The sequence below is a fragment of the Ceratotherium simum genome, chromosome 30 (assembly GCF_057802395.1).
Source record: "Ceratotherium simum simum isolate JZ-2026a chromosome 30, ASM5780239v1, whole genome shotgun sequence".
NCBI lineage: Eukaryota > Metazoa > Chordata > Mammalia > Perissodactyla > Rhinocerotidae > Ceratotherium > Ceratotherium simum.
Genome location: NC_141929.1, coordinates 31,977,154 through 32,002,866, shown reverse-complemented (window position 1 = coordinate 32,002,866; position 25,713 = coordinate 31,977,154). Strand labels below are relative to the sequence as shown.

General features: G+C 40.6%; 1 protein-coding gene across 6 annotated transcripts in view; it reads left to right on the top strand.

Moving 5' to 3' along the window:
• FTO (FTO alpha-ketoglutarate dependent dioxygenase) overlaps positions 1–25,713 on the top strand; it is a 380,905-nt gene that overhangs the window by 183,611 nt on the left and 171,581 nt on the right. For 4 of the 6 annotated variants that reach the window (XM_087420248.1, XM_087420251.1, XM_004431603.3 and 1 more), the window contains one exon: positions 20,200–20,324. In XM_087420248.1, coding sequence (XP_087276374.1) covers positions 20,200–20,324 — 125 coding nt within the window. Of the gene's footprint in view, positions 1–17,508; positions 17,764–20,199; positions 20,325–22,978; positions 23,977–25,713 lie in introns of those variants that run through there. The other 2 variants (XM_087420250.1, XM_087420252.1) reach the window with 2 other exon arrangements.

Here is a 25,713-nt window from a genome sequence, read left to right as displayed (position 1 = left end):
TTGAGTTTAAGAAGCCAGCAGAGCATCTCTAAGAAGATCTGGAAATACTGGTCTGGAGCTTGGTAGAGACATCAGAGCCAAGTGTAGATTTGGGATTTTGATTCTTGTCTTCAGTTGGCATTCCTTACGTGCCCATCATGTGCCAGGTAATGTTCTCCCGTATGTTAATCCACGCCTGAAAGCACCTGACACGTGGCAGCCATCTACGTAGAGACAGTAGCTGAAGTCATCAGGGCGAGTGAGAGAGGGTGTAGATTGAAGAGCATCAAAGGCAGTGTGGGGGATGACCTTGTACAAAGGACAAGCATAGGGAGCCAGAGAAACAACCTGAGGGGGCCGTCAGAGAGGTCCGAAGAAAACCAGGAGTAGATGGTAGGATTGAAGTAGATTAATGGTGTCACATCCTTCCAGAGAAGTCAGTAGGGTCAAAAGCAACCCTACTGTTGCATTTGGCGTGGAAGGAGTTTCAGTGGAAGGGTAAAGGCAGAAGGACAAGGTAGGAGAAGATGGGTAAACTATCTATATATTTTTGTGATCTGATCTGAGAGGAAGTTTCTCAGCAGTCTGTCTGCCGGGGATGCCTGAGAAGAAGCACATTTCAGCCAGATGGGGGTGTTGCAGTTAGCTTTCTTCTGAGTTCCTCCAGAAATTGGCCTGTAGACATTCAGTTGCCCAGTAGCAAACTAAATAAGGGCTGACCTAAAGCCGTAAACATTTTAGTTTGCAAAACCATTGTTGTATTAAATCACAAATGGGAGGCAATTTAGCAATGCGTCTCCCAGATTGCACTGGGCGCTGGCTGTGGTTTTGCAATTTATGCTGAAAACTAAAATTGAACTCTGTGGCATAAAGACAGATGGTTGATTTTGTGATTGATTTGGTCTCTGTGGCCAAGGAAACTGTTAATGCTGTATATCAGTTATAAAGTCGTGGTAGTATTTGTGGAGCAAAATGAAAAATCAATATTGTAACCACGGGATAGCGCTCTTAAAATCCAAAGTGTCCTTTGTTGCAAATTGCATGGAAGAAACTGACCCCCAAAGGGAAAAACATACCTTCATTATTGCACAAGTGTGTGTCTCTTGTGGAAAAGCCCAGGAAGATGGTTGGGTATTATTATAGTGTAGCTGGGGGTACTAGGAGAAGGATCAAATTGTTGCAATTTCGAGCGAAACCTCACTTACAGTTATCTGTGTCGTAAGGCAACCTCAAGCCGTAATCTCTAGAAGGTTGTGCAGTCAGAAGCCAGGATACCTGGGTTGTACTTTAGGCTCTGCTAATCAGATGCTGGTGTTAGACAGTCTCTTCCCCTCTCGAGTGTGTTCCCCTCCTGAGTGTGTTCTCTGGTTTTATGTGTTAGTACTTCAGAGATGCATTGACATACTTGAGAGTAAAAGGAGTGTCTTCCATTAGCATCATTATGAATAAGACACCAAGGGGTTTGTTTACATTTTCCAGTCCTAGAAGTGGGAATGTGCTTCTGTTCTCTTAAGCGTGTGCCTTGAGAGGGGAGTGTAGAGAATTCCTTGCTTGTTTGGCCTTTTGTTTTGGCAAAAATGAATGATCCCTGCTTGTCATGGCAAAAGAATCATCTTCAACAGACAGCATTAGACACATAGAATGCTGGGGGTGGAACCGTTTATGGATAGGAGTGTGAGAACCAGGAAATGACTTGCTCACAGGTCCGTTTCAGTTGGCACTGGTGTGAAGGTGAGAAGTAGGTATCTCACCATCCAGGCAAAGAGTCATTCTGTGATCCTTCCTGCCGTTTCTCTCAGTCGAACTGGAATTATGATCCATGATGCAGTTGAAATTTGCTCCCAGCCTCTTAGCCTAGTACCATTATAAAGTTCTATCCTGACAGGTCAGGCCCCACTTTGAGGTCAGAAGAATGAGATGCAGCTTAAGGAAAGGAGCGTTAGTGGAAATGCTAAGAGCTCCTCCCAGCGAACTGAACCTCAGGGGCCCTTTGCGCTGCTTCTGTTCTGTGTAACTTACGGTTGTTCCCGTGCTGGGGTTTGCAGTGGGTTGCCCTTGACGCAGAGGTGGTGATTTGTTTCTTTCTTTCCCCGTCTCTTTTGCTTCTCCCCATTTCGACTTCAGGGATGAATTGTGTGGTCTTTTATGATATAAGATTAGTGCCGCCATTTTCAAGTCACCTTTTGTGATCTCTCTTAGGAGCTGACTCTTTGCAAAAGAAACACTTCTGTCTTGTCAGAATGACAGTGATTACCCCACAGTTTGGATCATCTCCAGCAGCTTTGTTCCCTGAAACACGAACTTGATTTGATGAATAAAAGTTTGGTGTATTTGATGAGTCAGAGGGCAGGAAAATGTCCTTGTCTCTGATGAGGCTCTTATAGTCAGACACGCTGAACATCAGGGATAAAATAAACCTTAATCTCTGAGGGAAACACCCTGGAGCATGAAGCTCTTCCCACTAGAAATGCTGTAAATCTTACAAACCATGTAGGTTTTCTGTTTGGGGCAACATCAAAGCCCAGCGACTTTAGAGATTAAAGTGTGTTTGACAAGCAAAACTTTCCCTGTGCCCCGCTCTTTACGAGATTTGGCCAGTCTCTTGCCTTTGTCTCACCTCGGTCTGGCTTCCTTTCCTCCTGAGAAGTGGGAAGTCTCGCCTCCTCAAATCGGGAGCAGGCTGCGATGGTTTGTGCCTTTAAAGGCCCAGGCTGCAGTCCCCCATCTTCCAGCATTGTCCTGCCCCAGTGGTGGACAAGACCTTCTCACGGTCACTTCCCAGGGACCCTCTTATTTGTGGAAGAGTTTCGGCGCCTGGTGCTGGCTGTGAGAAGATCAAACAGCAGGAAGACAGTGGTTTCCCTCAGTGTAGACAAAGGACTTAGTCTTTTACCTGAGAATTTCTGTTTCCTTTAAAACCATCTTCTCTGTTGTCTCAGAAGAAATGCTTGGGGGGTTTTGTTTTCTCTTTTATCCTGTTTCTGTGTTTGGAATGTCTCAGTGCTTTCTCCTGTGCAGATTGGAAATAAGCTACTATATTTTTGTTAAAATAAAGAAAAATACTTTTCAGATAAATTATTAGCAGAGTAAAAACTTGTCTTCAGTAACACCTTTTTTGGAAAGTAAGGTGTAATAAGATTTTGCTTTTAAAAAAAAAAACCCAACTATTTTAAAGGAATTATGCCCTCTAAAGTCAAACATTCCTGCCTCCTGCCATGTCCCTATAGGATCTGGCCTTTGGCTGCTTCTCAGGGTGGTCAGACAGCAAGTAGAGGACAGACTGAGGAGGCAAATGGCTCTAAGGGTAAACCCACTGCGTAAACTCTCATTACTGGAAAAGGGCCTTGTGTTTAAGGATAGGTATTCCCAAGTGGAAGGATGGCGATGGAGAATAGTTAAGGGACTCACTAAAATATCTTAAATTGTCTCCGTTAAACATGTAGCATCCTCAGAGGTCAGACAGAGCTGAAACTTGAACAGCTGTACAACAAGCATCCGAGATTGTTTTTAATTGTGTCCCCTTTCTCTAACAGCAGTAATTCTTGTTTATATTGTCAAGAACCTTTCCACTGAGCACAAGCACACCATACTTGAAGGTCAAATGCTTAACCCTTCTGCATGGTTACAATGAAAATGGACCCTTTTGTTTTCATTAATGTATACCCTAGCCGCCTATACGGGGAGAATGGGGGCCTCAAGTGTTCACCAAGCTGAAGTAACTTATTGTCAGAGTGCCACAAAGAGAGCATACTTTTGTTTCCATACAACAGTTGCTCAGCCTTTGCCTGTGCACCCAACCACAAGACAGTGTGCCCATTTATCAACAGGCAGAATTTTTGGGTACCATTTTGTTCCTTTGACCTGTGTTACTTTGTACTGACCCAACCAAATTGCTTAAAAATTTTCCCTTTCTGCTGTCAGTGTTTAAAGCTGCTTAATGTCTCTGAAGTGACCCCTCCCTTTCTTTTTAACACTTTACATTCCTGTTTATCACAGCACCTGTTACTGTAGTGAACCATGAAATCACAAATGTTATGCGGTTCTTCGTGACTGACAATAGTTTATTAAACATAAACAGAGCATCTCCTGACTCTGGGTGGTGTAAGAACGTAAGCAGGCAGATGTACTTGTGTTCGTAGATCCACATAGATGTTTTGGGGGGGCCAATCAGGAAAGTATGTTGGTGGATTTCTTTGTTTGTCAGGCAAGAAATGCTTCTTTTTCTGCTCTTTAAGAGTTAACCAAAACTAAAGGGGCCAGTTCAGCAAACATTAAATATGAGCCTCAAACATGAAGGCCTCTTTGTTACTGAAACAAAAATACCACAGCAGGTGGTGGACTTGAGCTCAGGAGGGAGGAAGGGGTTCAGTTGTTGCCCATTTTTCTAATCCTTTTAGAATACCCATTGTCTAAACCCCCAAGTTAAAGTGTTCCTGCTCCGTCTCATGGAGACAATTTCAGCATGAAAGGACTATGCCCATCACTGGCTTTCTACAACGGTTTAATCTTCGGGCATGGAATGTATCACCACTAAACAAGGCAGGAGAGGCAATTATCTCTATAAGATGAGCCAATAATATCTGCTTATCAAAGCATAAAACTGTTCTGAATGTGGCAAGTTCAAGTTAAGTAGGAAGCCTTGGCAACCGCAGTAGTAGTCTGCAGGTCTTAGACTGTGTTACTCAACACAGAAATATGGCTCTTGTTGTCCTTGCGGCTCTCAAAGCAACTTGGTGGGGACCACATCACCTTTTTAAAGCTAAGGTTAGACTCCACACTGTCTGTACCTGTTTATGTCAAGGGGTTTCATTGTGGGGTGTAGCTTTTAAAAAGTATTAATAATTGAAGTTGGAATAATTGCTTTCTTTCCCTAAAAGTCAGCAAAATGTAGTTTATAACTCTAGAACTCAGAGTGCCTTAAGTGGGAGGCATTAAAAGCTGAGTTAAAGGGCAAAGGCAGACTACTGGACAGATCCTTAGCCGTGACCGTGCTGGAGGACACCAGATATCCCATTCCTGTGCCAGGTCCCTCTGTGTTCTTGTTGAGCTATCCTGATGGTTTCTTTTATTCCAAATCACGGTTGGAATGATTTAAGAAAGTGAATGCAGTGTAGTGATAGTTTTCTTTTATAATATCTTGAGAAGTCTGGAGTTGAAAATCTTGTTCCCATAAACTTCAGATGCGAATTCTGATAAACTTACAGATGCCACGTCAGTCATGTTCTTCCAGTAATTGCTCATTTGAACATTGGATCTGTTCCTAACTGGAAAGAAGCTACATTTCCGCTGCTTAAGCCACACATTGGATCTAATGGCAGCTGCTTTCAGTGGCACTAAACATATAAACACAATAGCATCTGCCAAACTCGGGGACCTTCTGGATAATGCTAGCATTCAGCAGTTAGTGTTTCCATCTGATACTCATATTCCTTTCATATGTAATGTTCGTAAATGTGAGAAAAGGTGAAAAAAAATCCTAAATGGTACTATCATTTTCAACCCTGATTTGGGATGTTATAGCTAGGAAGATCTGAGATGTCTGGACCCAGTCTAGGTGGAAAGATAGTTTGGTAGATATGAGGCTCAACAACCAGTTGGTTGTTGCCTCTGTATTCGGAAAATGATGCCATTCCTTGTGACCTCAGGTCCTCGATCCGTGTGTCCTAGTGGGACTCCAGACAATCAGGGAAGGAACCACTGCTTCTTCCACGAGAAGAGACCATCTCTGAGCACTGTCTAGTCTGTTACTGAAATCGTCGAGAACTTAGCATTGTTTACTCCAATTCTGCTGACCACACTTACTCTGCCACTCACTGGCAATGAGATCCTGAGCCAATTATTAAACACTTGCAAAGTGAGTTTGCTAATGATACCAACCAGACTTGCAGGTCATTGGAAGGATGAAATGAGAAGCTGTATTTCTGTCTTGTAGAAAGTGCTCCCTGTGTTATTAGTTATGAGTGTAGTGGGTAAGAGGGTGAACTGTGCTACTAGACTGCCCAGGTTTGAATCCTGGCCCCACCACTGAGCAGCTGTGTCATCTGAGGCAAGTCACTTAATATTTCTGTGCCTTGGTTTTCTTATCTATGAATTGAGATAATAATACAACCTAGTTCACTGAAGTGTTATGAGGATTTAATGAGGGATACATAAAAAGTGATTATGACAGGGCCTAGAACATGATAAATGTTCAGTAAGTGATAGTTTTTGGTATTGCTATTAATTCCTTTCCAATTATATTTTATGTAGCCACTGTCAAGTGTTTTCCTTTTCATGGTTACTATTAATGAACTAGTAATATGTACTTAAATTGTTGATTTAATAGGCATTTAAATAGGTCCTGGATTCCTGTTTGAAAACTACATCCCCAAATTGTATGTGTGTGTTTGTCTGTCCATCTCCTCTGAACAGATAGGTGCCAAGTAGCAAGTAATGAATTGGCTTTGTAGAGAGGGTGTTTACAGAGTGGCCTAGGCGGGGACTGCATCTGTCTTAGGTAGATGTTATCTGAAGACAGGTGCAGCATCTCTGCCCATGTGATTTCCACTGAATTATCTTTCCCTACCAGATTGTTACTTCATTTAGAGTTTTCATAGTCACGTTGTCAGTAGCCTGAACTGCTTCATTATAGTGAGACATAGCTCTGACCTCAGGAATCTTAAGAAAAATAAGATTTTTTTAAGGGTGGGCAAGTGTGTGTGGTGAAATTTATTAATTATATCTTTTTTCTTACAGGTCTACAGTTTAGTTTTCATTGCCTCAAAATGAAAAGGAGAAGAATACTTAGCAGATCAGTGTTAAGTGATAACATTAAGACTATATGACAGGCAGTGATTAGGACATTCTAGTCGAGTAGATAACTATTTTATAAATGAGTTTTATAAATCAAAATCAATTCTAAGAGCTTTATTGAATTCAACAGTTATTTTATGTAACTCTTTCGGTCACCCTCCACTTCTTGTATGTATTTTATTTCCCTACCTAGATTGTAAGCTCCTAGTGGCCAGGTCCTGTGACCTTTATGAATGTCCACCATATAGCAGAAACTCAAATTGATTGACTTATTACTTGGGCATTTGCCTTCAGTACATTCTGTTCTGTGTGTTCAGTTTAAATGGGCTGGGCCTGGAGTTAGAACACTTGACTTCCAGTCGTAGCCCAACTCCTGGACTAATTTTGATATTGAATGATTATTTCATTCAGCTGAGCCTCAGATTCCTTGTCTGTAATGTGGTTAATAATACTTGCTCTACCTAACTCACATAGTTTTTCTGAGTATTAAATGAGTTAACGCTCATGAGAGCACTTTGTAAAGTGTAAATCTGTTTACATGTATGTTAGCTTTGGTCACTGGAGTCTGATGCCAGGTTTAGATTTGGCTCTATTGCTTACTATGTAAAATTTGGCAAATCGCTTAACCTTTCTGTGTCTCAGTTGTTTCACCTGCTAGATGGAGATGATAATACCTTTATCTCATAGACTTATTTTTAGGATTCAATGTAATGCATGTGAGCAGGACCTGGCATGTACTGAGTGCTTAATAATGTTAGCTGCTGTATCGTCGTCATCATCATCATCATCATTACCATCCGGGATGATAATTTAGAGATGTTGGCTTGTCTGGTATAGACGGTTAACACTGAACACGGGGAGAAGGAGAAATAAAGGCTTAGGTAGTATAAAAATGATGATCGATTTTAGTAGCTTTGCTGTGGCTCTAAGTGACTAGGCCTATAAATAGCTAACACTTATTGACTGCTCACCATGTGTCAAGCACTATTCAAGGGCCTTTTGTGTAAAAAATTGAACCCTGTCAGCCCTCTGAAGTAGGTGCTGTAAGTATCTTCACTTTACAGATGAGGAAACTGAGGTACAGAGAGAGTAAGTCACTTGCCCAGGGCCAGCTCAGCCACAAAGGGACAAGACAGACCTCCTGACTTGCCAACCATCATTTTCTCTTCATTGTGGCGAAGACTTGAGAAACCTGCGCCATCAGCTTTGCTTAAATTTGAGTTCTCTACCATCTCAGCTCACACTCAGTGACATTTAAAGTACAGAACGGTGTGTGTGTGTGTGTGTATGTACATTTTTCCCAAATCTTCAAGTTCTAGATACACATTTCTCTCATACGTCATACCTCCGTCTGCTCAGTGTCGCACCAGCATTTCCAACTCCACGTGTCTGAAACTGAACTCTTCCTTTGTGGCTTTGGGGACTTATTTACTCTCTCTGTGCCTCGGTTTCCTCATCTTTAAAATAGAGGTGCCTGTACATGGTTATTGCTGGATTAAATGAGATAATGTTCATAAGATGCTTGTTGTAATGCCTGGCACGTAGTAAGCACTAAATAAATGTTCCTCTTGCTGTTATTGCCACTGTGCGGGGAGCAGTTCTCCAGGCTGGGGGCATGGAAGGTTCTCTGCTGGGCATTCTGCTTCACTCTTCCTAGGAGTTAAAATTTCCACTAGGGCTTTGGTTTGGATGTTACTGAGAGAGGGGATGGGCAGAAGCGGGGGAGCAGATATCTACAAAGGAGTGAATTATAACAAAGAGCCTTTTCTGCTTCAGTTCTTGTGTAGAAAACATATGTTCAGTGATGCAGGCAGCAGTTGGGTTAAAGACACACTGTAGGGCTGCAGACAAAGGTCTGCACTCCTCCTGCATTCACAATGTTTCCAGCATATTCACTTGTCTCACTTGTTAGGGACTGAGCTGTCAGCCAGATCCTCTTGCAAGTGTGATTTCTTTTTCCCGTTCCCTTTCAAAGGCCTCCCTCCCCCTTCCCTTCTTTCCCAATGTTTTACACTTCATATAATCCAGTGTGCATGACAGACCACTTCAGCCTTTGTGCTACTGATGTTTGGGGGAAGGAGGGAGCTGATCTGATGGAGATCTTGGGTAACTTTTCACTTGCCCAAGGATTGGAGGGTGCTAAGCCACTTTTAGGCCAAACAGCATCAGTGGCTCAATTATTTACTGCTTGGTGTAGCTAGCCGTTCTTTACCTTCAATTAACAGTTCAACCAGCAAATAGATTGGTGCAGTGAGATTCTTAGAAGTGGCGATTGGGAATCGGGGGCATGTGTATGTTGTCATGGGGTTGGGAGAGTTCTTGCTTTTATTTGTAGAGTGACTAGTTTTTAATGGAAAGACGAAGATAAGGCAAGACTGCTGAAGTAATTGGAGAGAAGTCGGCTGTCATTCTAGTATTCATTATGCGAAATATATACGTATGTCCATACTTAATTCTAGATCCAGGTAGTGTTGCCATGTGCCATGGCTGTAGTTTAAACCTTTTTATTTTCTTTATTGAATGTTTTGCAGCTGTGGTAGGTTTATGTCCATGGATGAGACTTTAGAGAGATACTTTGTGTGTATATTACTTTTTTATTATGTATATGTGTACAATATAAAAGTATTAGGCATAATATTTTGTATATATCAAAGTATATACACACACACATATACTTTGTATAATTTATTAGAGCTTTTGTTGCAGTGAGCAGTGAGTTAGGGATGTAAAGAATTAGGATGCTAGTGCTTCTGGCATGAATGTGTATTACTCTTGGGCATTTCACCTTCTCAATCTCAGTTCTCCCATCTGCAAAATGGAAACTACGTTATCGTCATACCTTATGAAGCATAATAAAACAAAATAAATATTTATAAGATAATGGTCAGTGAAAACATTCTCTTGTCTTTGCATGAATCTTGTGTCTTCGTTGCCACATTATTGAGTCAATTTCAATGCTTTTGTTTCTTTTTTCTTTCAAGAGTCTCGCTCATACTCTCTGTTTCATCATACTGTTTATTAGTTGAGTTGCTCATCCTGGAAAGCACCAGCATATTCCGAGGAAGGAGAGGCAGCAGCGAGGCAGGGAATTTCCCATTGGCTTAGAGCTCTAAATGGGTTGTTAGCTCATTTCAGCAGTAGAGGCAATTATGATCCTGCTGATGAATAGGCAGTCAAGTGGAATTTCCCATATATGGTGTCTTCTGGTGTAAGGATAATTTCAGCACTTAAAAATCCTCAGACATAAAACATTGTCTAAATATTTTCTAATGAAAAGTGCCAACAAAGTCATCCCCGCCAACACGTGTCAGAACTGACAAAGGAAACTACTGATGGTATTCCAATTTTTAGTGCTGTCTTTTGAAAATCCTTAAAAGGGAAACATTGTGGAAATGTATATGTATTCCCCTCAGACTGAAAATAACAGTCTGCCGAGATTTTAGTAATGGGTAAAGCTAATAGACTGCAAGTTGGGATAGAATTGCACCAGAAGTGGCACCTTCCTCTTTTGCCTGGAGTGGAGTGTCACCCAGAGCCAACAGTAGAACAACTGGAAAATAAATTGATATTCTTTCCCACATCAAATGGATTCATTTCACAGAGTGACGGGAAAGGGAGGTGAGGCTAATAAGAGTGTGTTTGTGAGGCTTTTCCCCTAGTGTATAGGTTTTGTTTTTTCTTGTTCTTAAAGAAAGCTAATGCTTCAAAAGCTAGAGTGATTCCTGGGCTCTCTTGGTGAGACTAATTATGCTGTTTCTTTCACCTCTCTATGAATCAGAGTTATTATATAGACTGCATGTAATAGTGACTAAGAGTAGACTCTACTGAAACAAACAAATCTATTAGGCTACTTGGAAAACAGAGGGAAAAAAGAACAATGATTTTTGTAAACTCCGTAAAGGTCAAAAAAAGGCTTTCAGTAAGTATGCAGAGACTAGAAATCAAATCCCATTTCCTATCATAAGAAGCCCGTTGTTTTAGCCACAGTAGTTAATGTACTGTATGTGAAAGATTTAAGACTAGTTGGAAAGCTTTGCTTCTGTTTTATTAGGCTGCTATTGAAAAGCCAACAGCATAACTTCGACTAGGTGCTTTGAGATTTCTTAATGGGCTGTCAGGGGCAAGACACCAGGGCTGTGCTATACTAGCTCTTTCCTGTACATTAAAACAACAGGGGCCAAGCGATCACATACAGAAGTATGAATTACTTGATGCTTTCTCTGTTCCATATGGCCAGCCATGTCTTTGGCAATTAATCATGTACGGAATCAGCGGAGTGCTCTCTGAAGCACTGAAGTCAACATTTAGTTGTACCTGTGCCAGTGGGGGCAGTGGGGTTGCAAAGCGTCAAGTAGCAGGACGAGGGGCTGCTGGCGCCAAGGCCCACGCAGCTGGCTTCTATAAACAATACTTTTTTTCCTCTTCACTTTTTTTCTTTCTTTCTTTTTTTTTTTTTTGCCTTCCTTGACAAACTCATGGACCATTTTTCACCATCATCTGGAACACCAAAGTTGCTAACTGGAGCTTGGGGTCTAGCTTCCGTTGGCTGCCCCGGCACCCCAGGTTAAACGTTATGGGGCAGGCCATCTTTCCCTCCAGCACCCTGGACATTCCAGCGGTCACCCCCACAGCTGTCCTGAGAGTTCACGCAACACCAGGCGGGCTGCTGGGGCTCCGTAGCTTTGAGTGAAACACAAGAGGTTTCTGTACTGGGTGGAGGAGAAAAATGGGAGGTGCTATGAAAGTGCTTTGGGAAAAAAATTAAGTAATTATTCAAACTTGTAGCTGCGGTATTTTAGGATTTTTTTAAAAAATTAGCATCTGTATCTTCTGTGATCTTTTTTCCCAAATTTTTTTACACATAATGCTGCTGATGATAGTAATAATAACAATTTATCAAGCATTTTGTATGTGCCAAGCACATGAGATGGGTTATCTCACGTAGTCGTCACCAGAGCTTTAGGTGCTGTGACATACACCCCTTAACAGATGAGGAAACTGATCAAAGAAACGTTTTCCCTGAATTCTTTCCCCATAGACGTTCTGGATTACTCTGAGTTAGCTCCCTGAGCTTAATAGCATATGATGGAAAAACACTCAAATACATCTTACTGGTACATTTTGGGGATTCATTTGATAAACTCTGCCGAGGTGTTCATTCAAATGAAGTGGGTGTTTGAGATGAACTGAAACAAGTGTATCTTTAGGTGGGAATAAAAGGCTGCTTTGTTGGCTGCCTCCAGGAGACTTCTGCCTTTGTGCTTTCCTTTCAAGACAGTCTAGCTTATCTCCTGCTTTCCTTGGTAAGGAGACTATGAAGGGTGGGGGAGGGGAGCGAGGGATGAGGACAGCAGCCTGAAGTAGTCCAGTGGACATGGCACCCAGTGGTGACTTGGTGTTATCTCTTAGCCGAGGTCATCCAGGATGTGTTTTCTCAAATTCAGGAAACAGGGGAAAGAAAGTTTTAACATCGTGTAAACATTAGCACCCCCAAAACCTCCTGCTCCCGGAGAGGGAGATAAAGTAGGCAAAAAGGCTGCGAGGATTGTTTATTTGTTCTGCTGGGCTGTGGATCCAGGCACGCTGGAGATCTCTGGTGGTGCCCAGTCCAGTTTAGAGAATGTGAAGGCATCACTCAGCATCGAGCTGCAGAGGCCTCACAAAAGAGCCATCTGAAGCTGACAATCAGTAAATGAAGGAAGACCTGAGATCGACCTTTCTTTGATGGGACTAAGGCTATCTCAGTGGGTTCTGTGCCTTTCTTCTTTAAAAAAAAAAAAAAAAAAAAAGGAAAGAAAGGAAAAAAAAAAAAGTGTTCCTGGACTTTTGAAGAGGGGAGCCCTGGTTGGGTTTTTGACAGCCCGTGGCAGTGCTGATGTGAGGAAATAGCTTTCCCAGCTGATAACATCTTAAACCAAGTTTCTTCACAAGTTGAACCTTTAGCCCTCATTATCAGTCAGAGCATAGCTTTGTAATTTGTGTGTGCAGAGGGGAAGTACAACCCTAACGTGAGGCAGATATGTGTATAAAAAGTGTTAGGAACAGCATTTTTCCCGTAATGACAGAGCTACTTTTTTGGTGGTGGGGAGGGTTGGGTGATGGGAAGGTGGGAAAGGTATGCAGTTCTGGCTTCCTGGTGTTTATGTGCCTTTTGAAATTGGAAAAACAGCAGCAGATTTTTTGTTAATGAACTAAGCAGAGGGATGCATTTCCTTAGACAAAGTTCTTTGATTTGTAAGAAGGATGGATTAAATCTGAGTTTTGGAGTTAAAGGCCTATCGGAAGCTGTTACCCCAAATCAGAAAGGAACCAAAGGAATTAAAGGCATATAAAATGATTAGTAAGGTATAAATGCTGCAATTCTCCTTTTAAATCTCAGAGTGTCTGGAAACCCTAATGTGCTACAAATTCTGCAAATTGCACCTATGTCCATATGTACTTTCCTTGTGATACCCTAGAATTAGGACATACCGAAAGTTACTGAATGTAAAAGTATATCTTGGGGCCGGCCCCATGGCGTGGCGGTTAAGTGCGCGCGCTCCGCTGCTGGCAGCTTGGGTTCAGATCCCAGGCACGCACTGATGCACCGCTTGTCAGGCCATGCTGTGGCGGCATCCCATATCAAGTGGAGGAAGATGGGGACAGATGTTAGCCCAGAGCCAGTCTTCCTCAGCAAAAAGAGGAGGATTGGCATGGATCTTAGCTCAGGGCTGATCTTCCTCACACACACAAAAAAAGTATATCCAACAAGAATTAGGTGATTTGCTCAGTTTTAATTGAATAAATTCAGAATTTTCTAACAAAGGTGTAAAACTTAAGCCTAAAATTCAAGGCTTCTTAGAGCCTTAGAGTTTTGCTTTTTCTTTTCTTTTTCTCAATCTCTCTCTCTCTCTCTAGTTGTGGATTTTTTTTACTTTGGTTTTATGCATAAAGTTTTGAGCCAGGAGAAACTAAAAACACTGGGGAACTCTTGGAGGTCCTTAGGACGCTGTGGGATTGCCAGAGTCCAAAGTAGTTTTTCTCTACAGAAATGGAGAATATGAGACTTCTTCCTTTGGCTTATTAGGAGGGTCTGCATGGATTAAGTGTGATTGTAGTGTAGTAAAACTGTATATTTTTAGAGACATTCATCCAAATGAGTGTTGTCCTAAGTAGTCATCTGTGGGTTGTGTGTACTTATTTTTCTTGATGCTATTGCTTAAAAATAGTTTTTACAGTAGTTTTTCTTAGAATTATCTTCAGGAATAGTTTGAATCAACAAAGCTTGTTTCACATATTGTTTTTGATCTTGAATAGTACTCTCTGGCTTGATTGTTCATCTTATTCAGCAGACATGCTCTGGCATGTCATTTGGCTTCATTTATTCAGCAGGTATCTGTCAGCATCTCTTTCATGAGATGGTGCCAACTAGGCACCTTGGAGGATGTTAAGAAATGGGTATGGACCTTATCAGTTCTAATAGAGCTTACATTTTGGAGCAGGCAACATCTAATGAATAAATATGGGCGGTGGAGTATATAAGGTTTATGAGATACTCAGGGGTGGCACCTAAGAAGGGGTGATCAACTCTAATTTGGTGGTAATTCATAGAAGACTTCACAGAGGAGGTGTGATTTGAGATGTTTCTTGAAGAATTAGTAGTTACTGGTAAGTTATATAACCAGGTACAAGTAAATGTATAGAATAGAACAGCTCTGTATTTTCAGGGAACTGCAATTAGTTTTATATGGACTAGAAGATGGCAGGAGATAAAATTTGAAAAGTAAGCGAGACCTATATTAAGAAGGGGTATTTGTGTCAGGTTAAGGAATTTGGACTTAAAAAAAAACTGTTCTTTTTGTATCCCTCAAATACCAATAACTGAAGCATATATGAACAGAGCTGCTTTGGTTTAGGTGGGGTTTTGGAGTCTGAAGCTCCTTGTCTCCTTTGACCCTAAGATACTTCCTGGAAACACCAGGTCTTCATGAAGACAGCTTAAAACCACTGCTGACGGTAATGCTGAATTTGGATTTGAAAGGAAGTAACATGTTCAGACTTGCCCTTTGAAAATATTACTCTTGTAGGAGGAAAATTCATGAAAGGGGTGAGATTGACACAGAGAGACTAGTTTGGACACCGTTTCGTGGTCCAGATGAGAGATGGACCTCAACTAAGCCTATGGCAGTAGGGAAGAGAGTCAGCCTGGGCAGAGAGGAATGACAGGATTTAATGTTTGGGTATAGGGAGTGCAGGGAAGGGAAAGGGAGGAGACTAGGATGATTCTAGTTGTCTAGTTTGGAGATTGCATTGATAGTGGTGTCACTCGCCACTCTAGGGAATACAGGAGAAGGTGCAGGTTGATGAAAAGGAAAGAGATTGGAGAGCAAAAATAGTTCAGATGTGGAGACACCATGCTTGAGGTGTATGTTTCAAGAGAGAGAGCTAGTCAGGAGCTATATGGGGCTAGAGCTCAGTGGAGAGGTCTGTTCGAAGGTAGAAGGGTAGATGTCACTATTTTACAGGGGACCCTTAAAGCCATTACAGAGAGGATCACCCTCAGAGAGAGCAAGCAGACGAGATGAGAGGAGAAAAATTACCTCAGGCTGCCTTTTTAAAATAAACCCCAACCCCCCCAATCCCTGGCAACCACTGATTTGTTCTCTGTCCCTATAATTTGCCTTTTCCAGAATGTCAAATAAATAGAACCATGCAGTGTTTAATCTTTGGAGACTGGCTTCTTTCATTCAGCGTAGTGCCGTTAAGAGTCATCCAAGTGGTTGCATGTATCAATTCCTCTTCCTTTTTTATTGCTGAGCAGTATTCCGTTGTATGGATGTACTGCCGTGTTTATCATTTACTCTTTGAAGGACATTTAGGTTGTTTCTAGTTTGGGGCAATTATGAATAAAGCTACTGTAAACATTTGTGTACATGTTTTTGTGTGAACATCAGTTTTTATATCTTTAAATAAATCCCTAGAAATAGGATCGCTAGGTCATATGTTAAGTGTGTGTGTAACTTTTTAAGAAATTGCCAAACTGTTTACCATAATGGCAGTATTTTTCCCACCAACAATGTACAATCTTAAAAACTTGAATGCTATTTTAGATGCTCTTGGGTTGAGGTTGGCAAATGGTGTTTCACAACTCCTTGGGGTTTTGAAGAGATGCCCCACGACAAAGGGAGAGCCTCTAGGTCCTCCTTACCCGCTTCAAAGAGAACCGCTCCAGGTTTTTTGTTTTATATATTGAGTTCTGTATAAGAATACATTTGGGGAGAAAAGAGGTTTATCTGGGAAGTGTTAGAAAACCATTGCATCCAGAGGGAGGGATGTGGACCACAAGTGTTACCCAGGGTGATGTGAGATGGCGCTCCAGGACTCTGCACATAGTGAGGACCACAATTCCCTCCTCAGCTCCTTTTCCATCCATGTGATTATGTCAAGGAGGTCTTCACTTAGACTGATATGTCTTTAACATCCTCCAACACTTGTTGATGTCTTCTTTTACAAAGAGGGAGCAGGCTACCAGTCTCAGAGCCTTCAGCAAACAATAATATCTATCTACAGTCATGCACTGCATAACGATGTTTCAAATGGTCAACGACGACCGCATATATAACAGTGGCCTCATAAGATTAGTACCATATAGCCTAGGTGTGTAGTAGGTTATAGCATCTAGGTTTGTGTAAGGACACTCTGTGATGTTCACACAATGACAAAATCGCCTAACAACGCATTTCTCAGGACGCATCTCTGTCATTAGCAATGCATGACTGTAGAATGAAATAAACATACGGCTTTTTGAAAAAATATATTATTTTTATGGTTATCTTCTCTTTATGACAAGTACCACTGGTTTTCCATTTTTCTTTTGAAGTGAATTTATTTTATATTTTAAAAAAATGGGTCAATTTAAAGAAAGGAAAAATACTAAATATTATATATCTTATGCACAAATATGGCAAGAATTATGAGAGTGTGCTAGAGTGACTGTCTGGAAAACTCTGAACTAGGAGATCTAGTGATTTAAATAGATCAAAGTGAGTTCTTAGTGAAGCGAAGAGAGCTCCTTGGTAAAGTGCATTAACTGTCTCTTGGTTTATCTATTTTGTGAGTTTATAAGTTTATATAATAGTAACTTCTTAAAGCTAGCCCTGGCTGTCTAGTGGTTAAGATTTGGTGCTCTCACCACATCAGCCTGGGTTTGTTTCCCAGTCAGGGAACCACAACACCTGTCTGTTGGTTGTCATACTGTGGCGGCTGTATTGCTGTGATGCTGAAGGCTATGCCACCGGTATTTCAAATACCAGCAGGGTCACCCGTGGTGGACAGGTTTCAGTGGAGCTTCCAGACTAAGACAGATTAGGAAGAAGGACCTGGCCACCCACTTCTGAAAAAAATAGCCATGAAAACCCTATGAATAGCAGCGGAGCGTTGTCTGATAGAGCAACGGAACATAAGAGGATGGCGCAAAAGACCAGGCAGGGTTCTGCTCTGCTGTACACAGGGTCACTAGGAGTCAGAATTGACTCAACGGCACTAACAACAAAATTTCTTAAAAGAAGACAGTCTTTCCATTACACTTTGTTTTTGCAATACTTGTTTTTCAAGTTCCTTCTTTATTCACTGATTTGACAAATATTTATTGAAAGTCATTAGGTGAGCAGTGAGGATACAGTGGTGAACTCAACAGACAAGGTCCCCTGCCCTCGTGAAACTTATTTTCTTAAGTCCTTCCTCTTTCCCTTCTTAAAGGCTCTTCAGGAACCGTGGAAAACAAGGGCCTCTGGATAAAATTTAAAGGATGTGAAAGACAAAGAAGAGAGAAATGACTTTTTAAAAAAGTTATTTTGATACTGTCAGATGGAGAAATAATTTTATTTTTATCGTGTCTTTGGAGCCGTCTAGATCTGTACTTTATCTTCTGTTCGAAGCATTTTTGCATTTTGGTGAAGTCATACATACCTGCAGACATACTAGTAAACTACATGACTGTTTGAGGACCCTTCTAACCTTAGGTACATGAGGTAGGTATCACAGACAGGGAGCGATGCTGTTGTTAGAATGCGCCTTGATGCCAGGACCTTTTTGAAAGTAGACATCTTTCACACCAGACGTCACAAATTGGCAGCTGCCTGAATTCTGTTCAGCCATTGGTGTTTCTTGTTTGGCCCACACAGTATTTAAAATTAAAAAAAAATTTAATTTCCAACACTTAAAAGTCAGGAGTTTTTATATTAAAAAGAAAACCAGATTTCTTTGAAAATTCATGAATCTGGCACCATTGAATCAGCTTTTCTGAATGGCAGGGTTGACCATTGGTGAATAGTGGCTGCCTCTTTGGACAGAGCACATGCTCTCTTCAGGTAACCTCTGCTTAACTCATTCATGTTACCGTCCTGGCCCTAGTGGGTATTTGAAATTACAACCCTTGCTTTAGCAGTTTGGAGCCTGAGCTTCATGCAGTGGAAACTGAGCATTCCTCCCTGTGCTGGAGGGCTGAAAATGTTATTGCCTTGGAAGCTCACTGAGTGTCCAGTGGGGGGTGTATTGCCTGGTATAGTAGATGTAATTCTAGGAGGCAGAGATCAGCGTCCTTTTCCTGTCTAGTGCTAGTGAGGTTATCTTGGATCCTTGACAATGGAGATACTATTTCCTGTCTTATCTATTCATATCAGAGTTTTTGATTGTAATCAGCAGAGCAGATTCTGGTGAATTTGAACAAAGTGGGATTTTATTGAAAGGATATTGGATAATTCAGGGTATCAAAAGAAAGGAGAAGGATCTGAACTCAGAAAGTTCAGGAAACCAGGAATACTTTGAGGACCATGGGCGGTAGGGACTAAGGAAATTGGTAAATTACCTCCAGATTGTTTCTCTTCCTTTGCCATTCTGCTTAAATGTCTAAAGTCCTGGAAAGGAGAATCAAGTTGGCCTGGCCCATATCCTTGATAGGGGAGAGTAAGACACTTTGGTTGACAGTCCCTCTAAGACTAGTATACAATAAAAGACTTCCCCAAGAGGAGATCTGGGTGCTTATTACAGGAAAGGGGAACTGGGTATGGATGGAAGGCAACCAAACAACAAATGTTCTCTGTACCTCTTCTCAGGGTTGTCATGAAGATATTAAACATACACTGTAAAATGCTGTAGAGGCGTAAGGAAGTAGTATTTCAACTTATATGAGAACCAAATTATAACCGTGTTCTTTAAGTAAATGAAGGTATTGGCATCAGTTAGTGAGTCACTTGAGTGACTAGAACAGAGAAAGTGACAATTTCATTCTTTTTAGCAATTGCTTTGGTTATAACATCTCCAAAGAAGCCACATTAACTTTAAATGAAAAACAACGTTTATAAATCCCAAAGCTTTCTGCTCCAGTTGTATGAAGATAAATACATGTGATGAAAAGTTCTATGATTAAAACTGGAAAGGCATTTGCTCACTCAAATTTCAAGAATCAATAGAATGCCTTTCATTGTTTTATTAATTGTTTTTATAATGTTTCCTAAATTTGCGTGTTTAAAATACATGCATAGAAAAAGAGCATACAGGGTGACTTGGAGATAAAATTGAAATGACAATTTCAAATTTGAGTTTTCATATAATGCTACTTGTTAGAGTGAGCAGGGTATGATGTACTTGAGCTTCAACTGATTGTAGAAGTATCTGACATTTCCCAATGCTGGGCAGAGGCTTGAGTGTTTTCGTATTCACCTGTGAGCCTAATTTCTTTTAAGGCCTATAGTCATGATCATAGAATAAGTGATTCTTCCCCAAATCATAAGTCTACTGTGCATAAGAATCCCTGTACGTATTATTTGAAATATGTAGTGGATTTTCAAAGCTGGGAAGGTATTCGTTGAGATATAATACTCTTTTGGGTTTTTGTGCTCTTATTGTTTCTTTCTTTGCAAGATCTTGATTTGCAATATGCAAGGAAAATGAGTGAACCAAAAAAAAAAAATTACTGGCATGGCTGGAAGTAGAAATTAATGATTCAAATAAGAGAGGCAGTACAGAAAGCCTCAGCTGGGTGGCAGGAAACAGAGAGAACGAAAGTCAGAGACTGCTCTTTTTTAAAAGGCAAAACAAACAACTCACAGTGAAGTGTACGTGAAAATCATTTCTAATAATAGCTCATGGTAGGCAATTCCCAGGAAAAAAATCGTTGATGCGCTGAGAAAATGAGAGTGAGAATGCACAGTATCTTGATGTGTTACTTAAGGCAATGGAGCTTTAGAGTTTACCTTATGTGCCATGTCCATTGATTAAATACAAAATATATGCGGGCCATTTTTGACCATCATTTACTGTATTGATTTGTTAGCAGGGGAACTGTAATAAAAAAGCCATTGATTTACTGCCCTTATTTGCTTATGGGCTTTTTTTTTTTATCATTAATTTTTCACTTTTTCTTTCTCTTTTTTGGATCATTTCTTCTAGACAAACGCTGTGCTTCGTGAAGTTAGAAGAGAGGGGGTCCCCGTGGAACAAAGGAACGCAATCTTGACTGCCATCCTTGCGTCACTCACTACACGCCAGAGTCTGAGGAGGGAATGGCGTGCCAGGTTAGTTCTGTTATGAGATGGGACTTATCGTTCCTGGAAAACAAGAGCTCTGTTTGCTAAGGCCTTCCTCACGGCTGGTCTCATCCCTCTCATTTGAGGGGCCATGAAAGATAAGCAGGTTACAGATGCTTTCAGCCACGAAGTTGGCTTTCCTGCACACGGTACCTACATTAGTTGTAATGATCCATGATGTCATCTGTATGTGTATATGATTTATCCCTGAGTGTAACATTTAGCATGTATGTTTGCATCTTGAGCATAATGTAATATAAGTACCTGATGCTGAAGAACCCTTTTAATCAACAGTCTAAAGTACTAGCATTGCTGCTTAGTTAGGCAGATGTCTGGGAAATCCGCAGAGTGCTCTTATATCACTCGGTGAGAGGCAGAGTGCTTGGAAGTAGTCCATTGATCAACCCCATTTTTAGAATTAACCGAGTAGGAATTACTTTGGCTTCAACCTAATTTCTTTGCACATGGACTTACCTGTGGTTAGAAAGCTGTTACTGGTAGAAAGTTTCTATAAATCATCAGTTTTTACAGAATTGATGAGTGCATACTAAGTATCATGTTATCCTGCTCTTATTTGAAAGACAATTGGTGGGTGGGTGGAAGGCTGGAACTGATTCCCCCATATGTTAGGGTTATCCTTTAGATGTGTAGTTTGTAAAAATTGTTGAATTATCATCTGTCTCTAAGCAAGAGGGAGAGGAATCAGAAAGATTATGCTATATTTTGTCTCAGAGTCTTATTTGATGCTTAAAAACCCATGTGGCTGAGAGTCAAGAACATTTATTGATAGTCGTAATATTCTCCAAATGAGTTCATGCAACAGAATTTACAATAATTGATGGCTTTACTAGTAGCAATTATCATAAAAATAGATTTGTCTGAACAAGGCTGAAGATGAGCATTTTCCAAGAAGGGAGACAGTAAAGAGTGTGAACTATCCATTCTGATTGGGTATCGGAAAGCCGCTTTTTCAAATGTGTGTATTACCTCTAAATTTAGACTTGCATTGAAACAATAATTTCTAAATTCCCGGTGGTATTTTCCCCTCCCTTCCCTTTTTGTAGTGTGGTCAGAGTAAATGACAGACAGTTTTAACTACAGTAATTCAATGATTTCCAATTTAAGTTTCAATAATTAATTTAAATTTTCTTTGTATTACAATTTAAGTATGTATATTCATTAAAGTATGTGTATTTTATTAAATAATGGAATATGAGTGTGGGGACATCTAAGAGGTTTCTCTCTCTGTTTGACCTTTGTATCTTTTTCCCCGATGATTCTTTTTAAATAGGAAAGGGAGAAAGAAAGAAAGAATTTCCCTGTAATCTCTCTTCCACCCCCCCACCCCCCATCCCTCCAAAGACAGCACGGCTCAGAGACCAAATTTTGAGAATGGATGTCTTCTGTTGAGTGCATTTGGTTTGTTAACAGTAATTTCCTAATACACCAAATCATCAGACAACATGGCCAAAATGGCCTGTTTAAAAGGAGTCTGGTTTCAGCATTTCTGGCCCCTACTGCTAACAATTTAATCAGGGGCTGGAGCCAGTGTTGAAGTTGATGTAGTCTAGCATGGGAAACAAAAATTCTCAAGTCCTTTGTGGTAGGAGAGGAGAGAAGAAAGAACTTAGCAGCTGACGCTATGCAGACCTCCTGAAAACTAAACACCTGAAAGAAAATTTCAAGAGGGTGGTGTCTTGAGAGCTCAGAAGGAAAAGTGTCCTCAGAGTATTAAATAACCGTAATCCTTCCCCCCACCCCTTCTCCACCCTATTTGATGTTTCCCATCCCGGTGACCTATCTGCAAGACTCATCCATATGATCCATATAAACAGACTGTTACCATACACCTTTCTTTTCCTCATCAAAGCTTCATCTGGCCGTCTGAAATCGGGCATTGCCTCAAGTAGCCGTCAGGCATGTGGTGGTGAAAGTTATAAACCATCCACGGCAGCGCTAACCGAGCTGCCTGTGTTTTAGAGATTGGCCTATTGTGTACTTTGGAATTACACGAGGAAAAATGTGCTTTGACAGAAAATAATTAGCGCTTGCCAAGGGCCAAGCAATGGGTTACAGTATCCTACTTTCATCAAAGCTATCAGGGGATCCGTTAGATTAGATAATAGAAATTTTTTCCTCTGAAAGTTAAATACAGATGACTCTAATTACCTTATATTGCACGTTAGAGAATGCGTTATGAATAGCACAACTTCAAGAAATTTAGGTCAACTGAGATTCCACAGCTGGCAGTAACTTTAGTATAGTCCATTGTAATAAAGATTTCCCACCCCCCTCCCGCTTCAGCAAGTTCCTTTGAGAGAATGATATTAGGGAGACTATTTTAAGCGAAACTTGTAACTTGGTTTTAAAATATTTGTCTCTCTCTCAGGCCAGGAGCCAAGCCATTGTTTGGGGCTCACTGAAGTCTCTTAAACTGGAAGCATATGTTCCCTGTAATTTAGCTTTTTGAGGGAAGTGTCAATTCTGCCTGACTTGGGGTAACTGAGTTTGTCACAGTGTCACACAACCCTGCGATTCTAGAGGCACATCTGAGTGCTGTGGGTTTCCTTCCCCAAGCTCGGTAATCCCATAAACAACCCTCTCCAAATAGGCTTATTAGGGCTGTCTATTCACTTCCCCAGAGTGGAATGATCCAGAGTACATCGGGAGAAGCTGTGTGAATGCAGGGTAAGTGTTAACAGAAGTGGTACAGAATTTCTGAAGATTTGGCTTTGTTTATACAGTCCACTCTGCCTGATGGACAGCTTGTGATAGCTTTTAAAGAACTGAGCAAGCCCTCTGATCTGACCCCTTCTTGACCTCTGCAGCCCAAAGGTCTGTCTGCAGCTAATAAACTCTGAGGTTCTTAGGGTCTACTGTAGGGAAAAGGCAGAAAAAGAGCAGCTGCAAGGACTGGCCATCCCGGGGTAGGCTGCTTGAGGGTCACTCTCTGATAATGAAAATGATTACCAAATTATATGGAAGTTTAACCGCAATGGTGAGTGAGAGGGGGGTGGAGCCCAGCGTATTAGGTTTGATAAATGAGCTGTGAAGAGGCCCATCTGGCTCTCGACGTCTTTTCTCCCCCTCTTTCCCTACCAAGGGGAAACATTTTAAAATAACAGCAGTACATATAGACTCAATGACCCATGCAAGGAGCTGGAATGGATTAAGATTTAATGGTGACAGTGGAAGAAATTATCATTTGAAAAGTGGACGAAAGAAAAGGTACAGTTCAATGTCCATGCCTGAGTTGTTTTTCTAAATAAAATATAAAAATCAGGTCCTTTGTTTATTTCACACAAATCCCTAGCATCTTTCCTAGATTGATGAAAATTTTGAGGGCGTGTTTATTATGGAGTAATTATTTGTAGTCAGCTTAAGGAAAGGAATGGGCTTCCTTTGCCTTGAACATGTCAGAATGAGAATCCATTTTTTTTTCTGCTTGCCTGCTCAGTTTAGAGAATGGAGGTAAATCAAGTATTGGAGAAAATGCTTTACAAAAAAATTGTGATCCGTTTCAGCATCTGGCCACCAAACATTATGCATTTTTTTGATACTGACTATACGTGTGACTCTTGCACACTGGTTTATTCTTACTACAGTTTGGCAGTTTTCCTGTAAAAATAAGAAAGATCTTAATGTTAATTGAGTAGATATGTTTCTTCCTTTCTTTTTTCCTTTTTCAAAGAAACATCATAGCGATGCTAATTAGTGCCAACAATGGGTAGGTCACAGATATATGATCACTTACTGTTAATTGATAAAGTCATCTATTCAAAACTCTCTTCCAGCTTCCTGTGAACGTTGAGTGTCCTGGTTTCTGACCAGTGACATTGGAGTTCACAAAGCTCTGTGCTCTTCTTCAGAGCCAATTGGCACAGCCCATGACTCTACCTTATGAAACAAGAAAGATTTTATTCAATAAGCATTTTTGAATATTCTGTGCACTACCATATACCAAATACTGCATGAGATGCTGTGCATGAGATAGAATGTGCTCGGCAGCCCATTTAAGAATGTATCTGGAGATGCAGATTTAGCCAGTTCCTAGAAAGAGGCTATAGTGGAGACATCCTCTCCACAACAGAGTGGCAAGTTGCTCTAACCCTCTCAGAAAGTATCGAATTGTAGATGTTTTTGAAGACTAGGATTGCTGTACTATTGTAAACCTCTTATATTGAACTACATTGTCTACATAATACAAGCCTCCCCTAGACGATAATAATTTTTAAAATAGAAATAAAAAGCTTCTGACATTACCCAAAGTTAGCATATTTTTCATCTTAGGTTTTGACTTGACTCTCCGTGTCCATGGGGATTTACAGCAGACAGAAAGCTGGGTGGATAACACAGAGAGATGAGGAGCACTCTTAGAATTAACTGTGCCTTTTAATTTTCGAGCAGTGTCTTTAAATTTTTGCTAAGTAAGGTACGAATACAAAAGATAAGATGAAAGCCAAGCCATTAGAGTTTATTAAATTGAGATATAATTCACATAACATAAAATTAATCATTTAAAAGTGTACAGTTAAGTGATTTTTTTAGTATATTTACAAGATTGTGCAACCATCACCATTATCCAATTCCAGAGCATTTCTGTTACCCCAAAATGAAACTCTGGACCTGTTAACAGCCACTCTCAGTTCCCCTGTCTCCCTACAGTCCCTGGCAACCACGAATCTCCCTTCTGTCTCCATAGATTTGCCTATTCTGGACGTTCATATAAATGGAATCATATAATACGTGGCCTTTTGTATCTGGCTTCTTTCATTTAGCATAAGGATTTCAAGCTTCATCCATGTTGTAGTATATAAATACTTCATTCCTTTTTATCGCCAAATAGTGTTCCATTGTATGGATATACCGCATTTTGTTTATCCATTCATCAGTTGATGGACATTTGGGCTATTTCTATTATTTGGCTATTATGAATAATGTTTTTAATGTACAAGTTTTTGAGTGGCATGTTTTCGATTCCTTTGAGTGTATACCTAGGAACGAAATTGCTGAGTCATATGGTAACACTATGTTCAACTTTTTGAGAAACTGCCAGACTGTTTTCCACATCTGCTGCACCATTTTACATTCCTCCCAGTAGTACACAAAGATTTCAGTTTTTCCACAGCCTCGCCAACACTTGTTATCTTCCTTTTTTTCGATTATAGACATCCTAGTGGTATCATTGTGGTTTTATTTGCATTTCCCTGATGACTAATGATGTTGAACATCTTTTTATGTGCTTATTTAAGACCTAGCTTTTTATTAGGAGATGTTAAAACATGGCAGACTTAAGGACTTACCCCTCCTGCCAGTGGTAAAGAGGTCACAAGCCTGTTAGGGGTATTTGGCTTATTGGCCAGATGGAGTCCAAGTG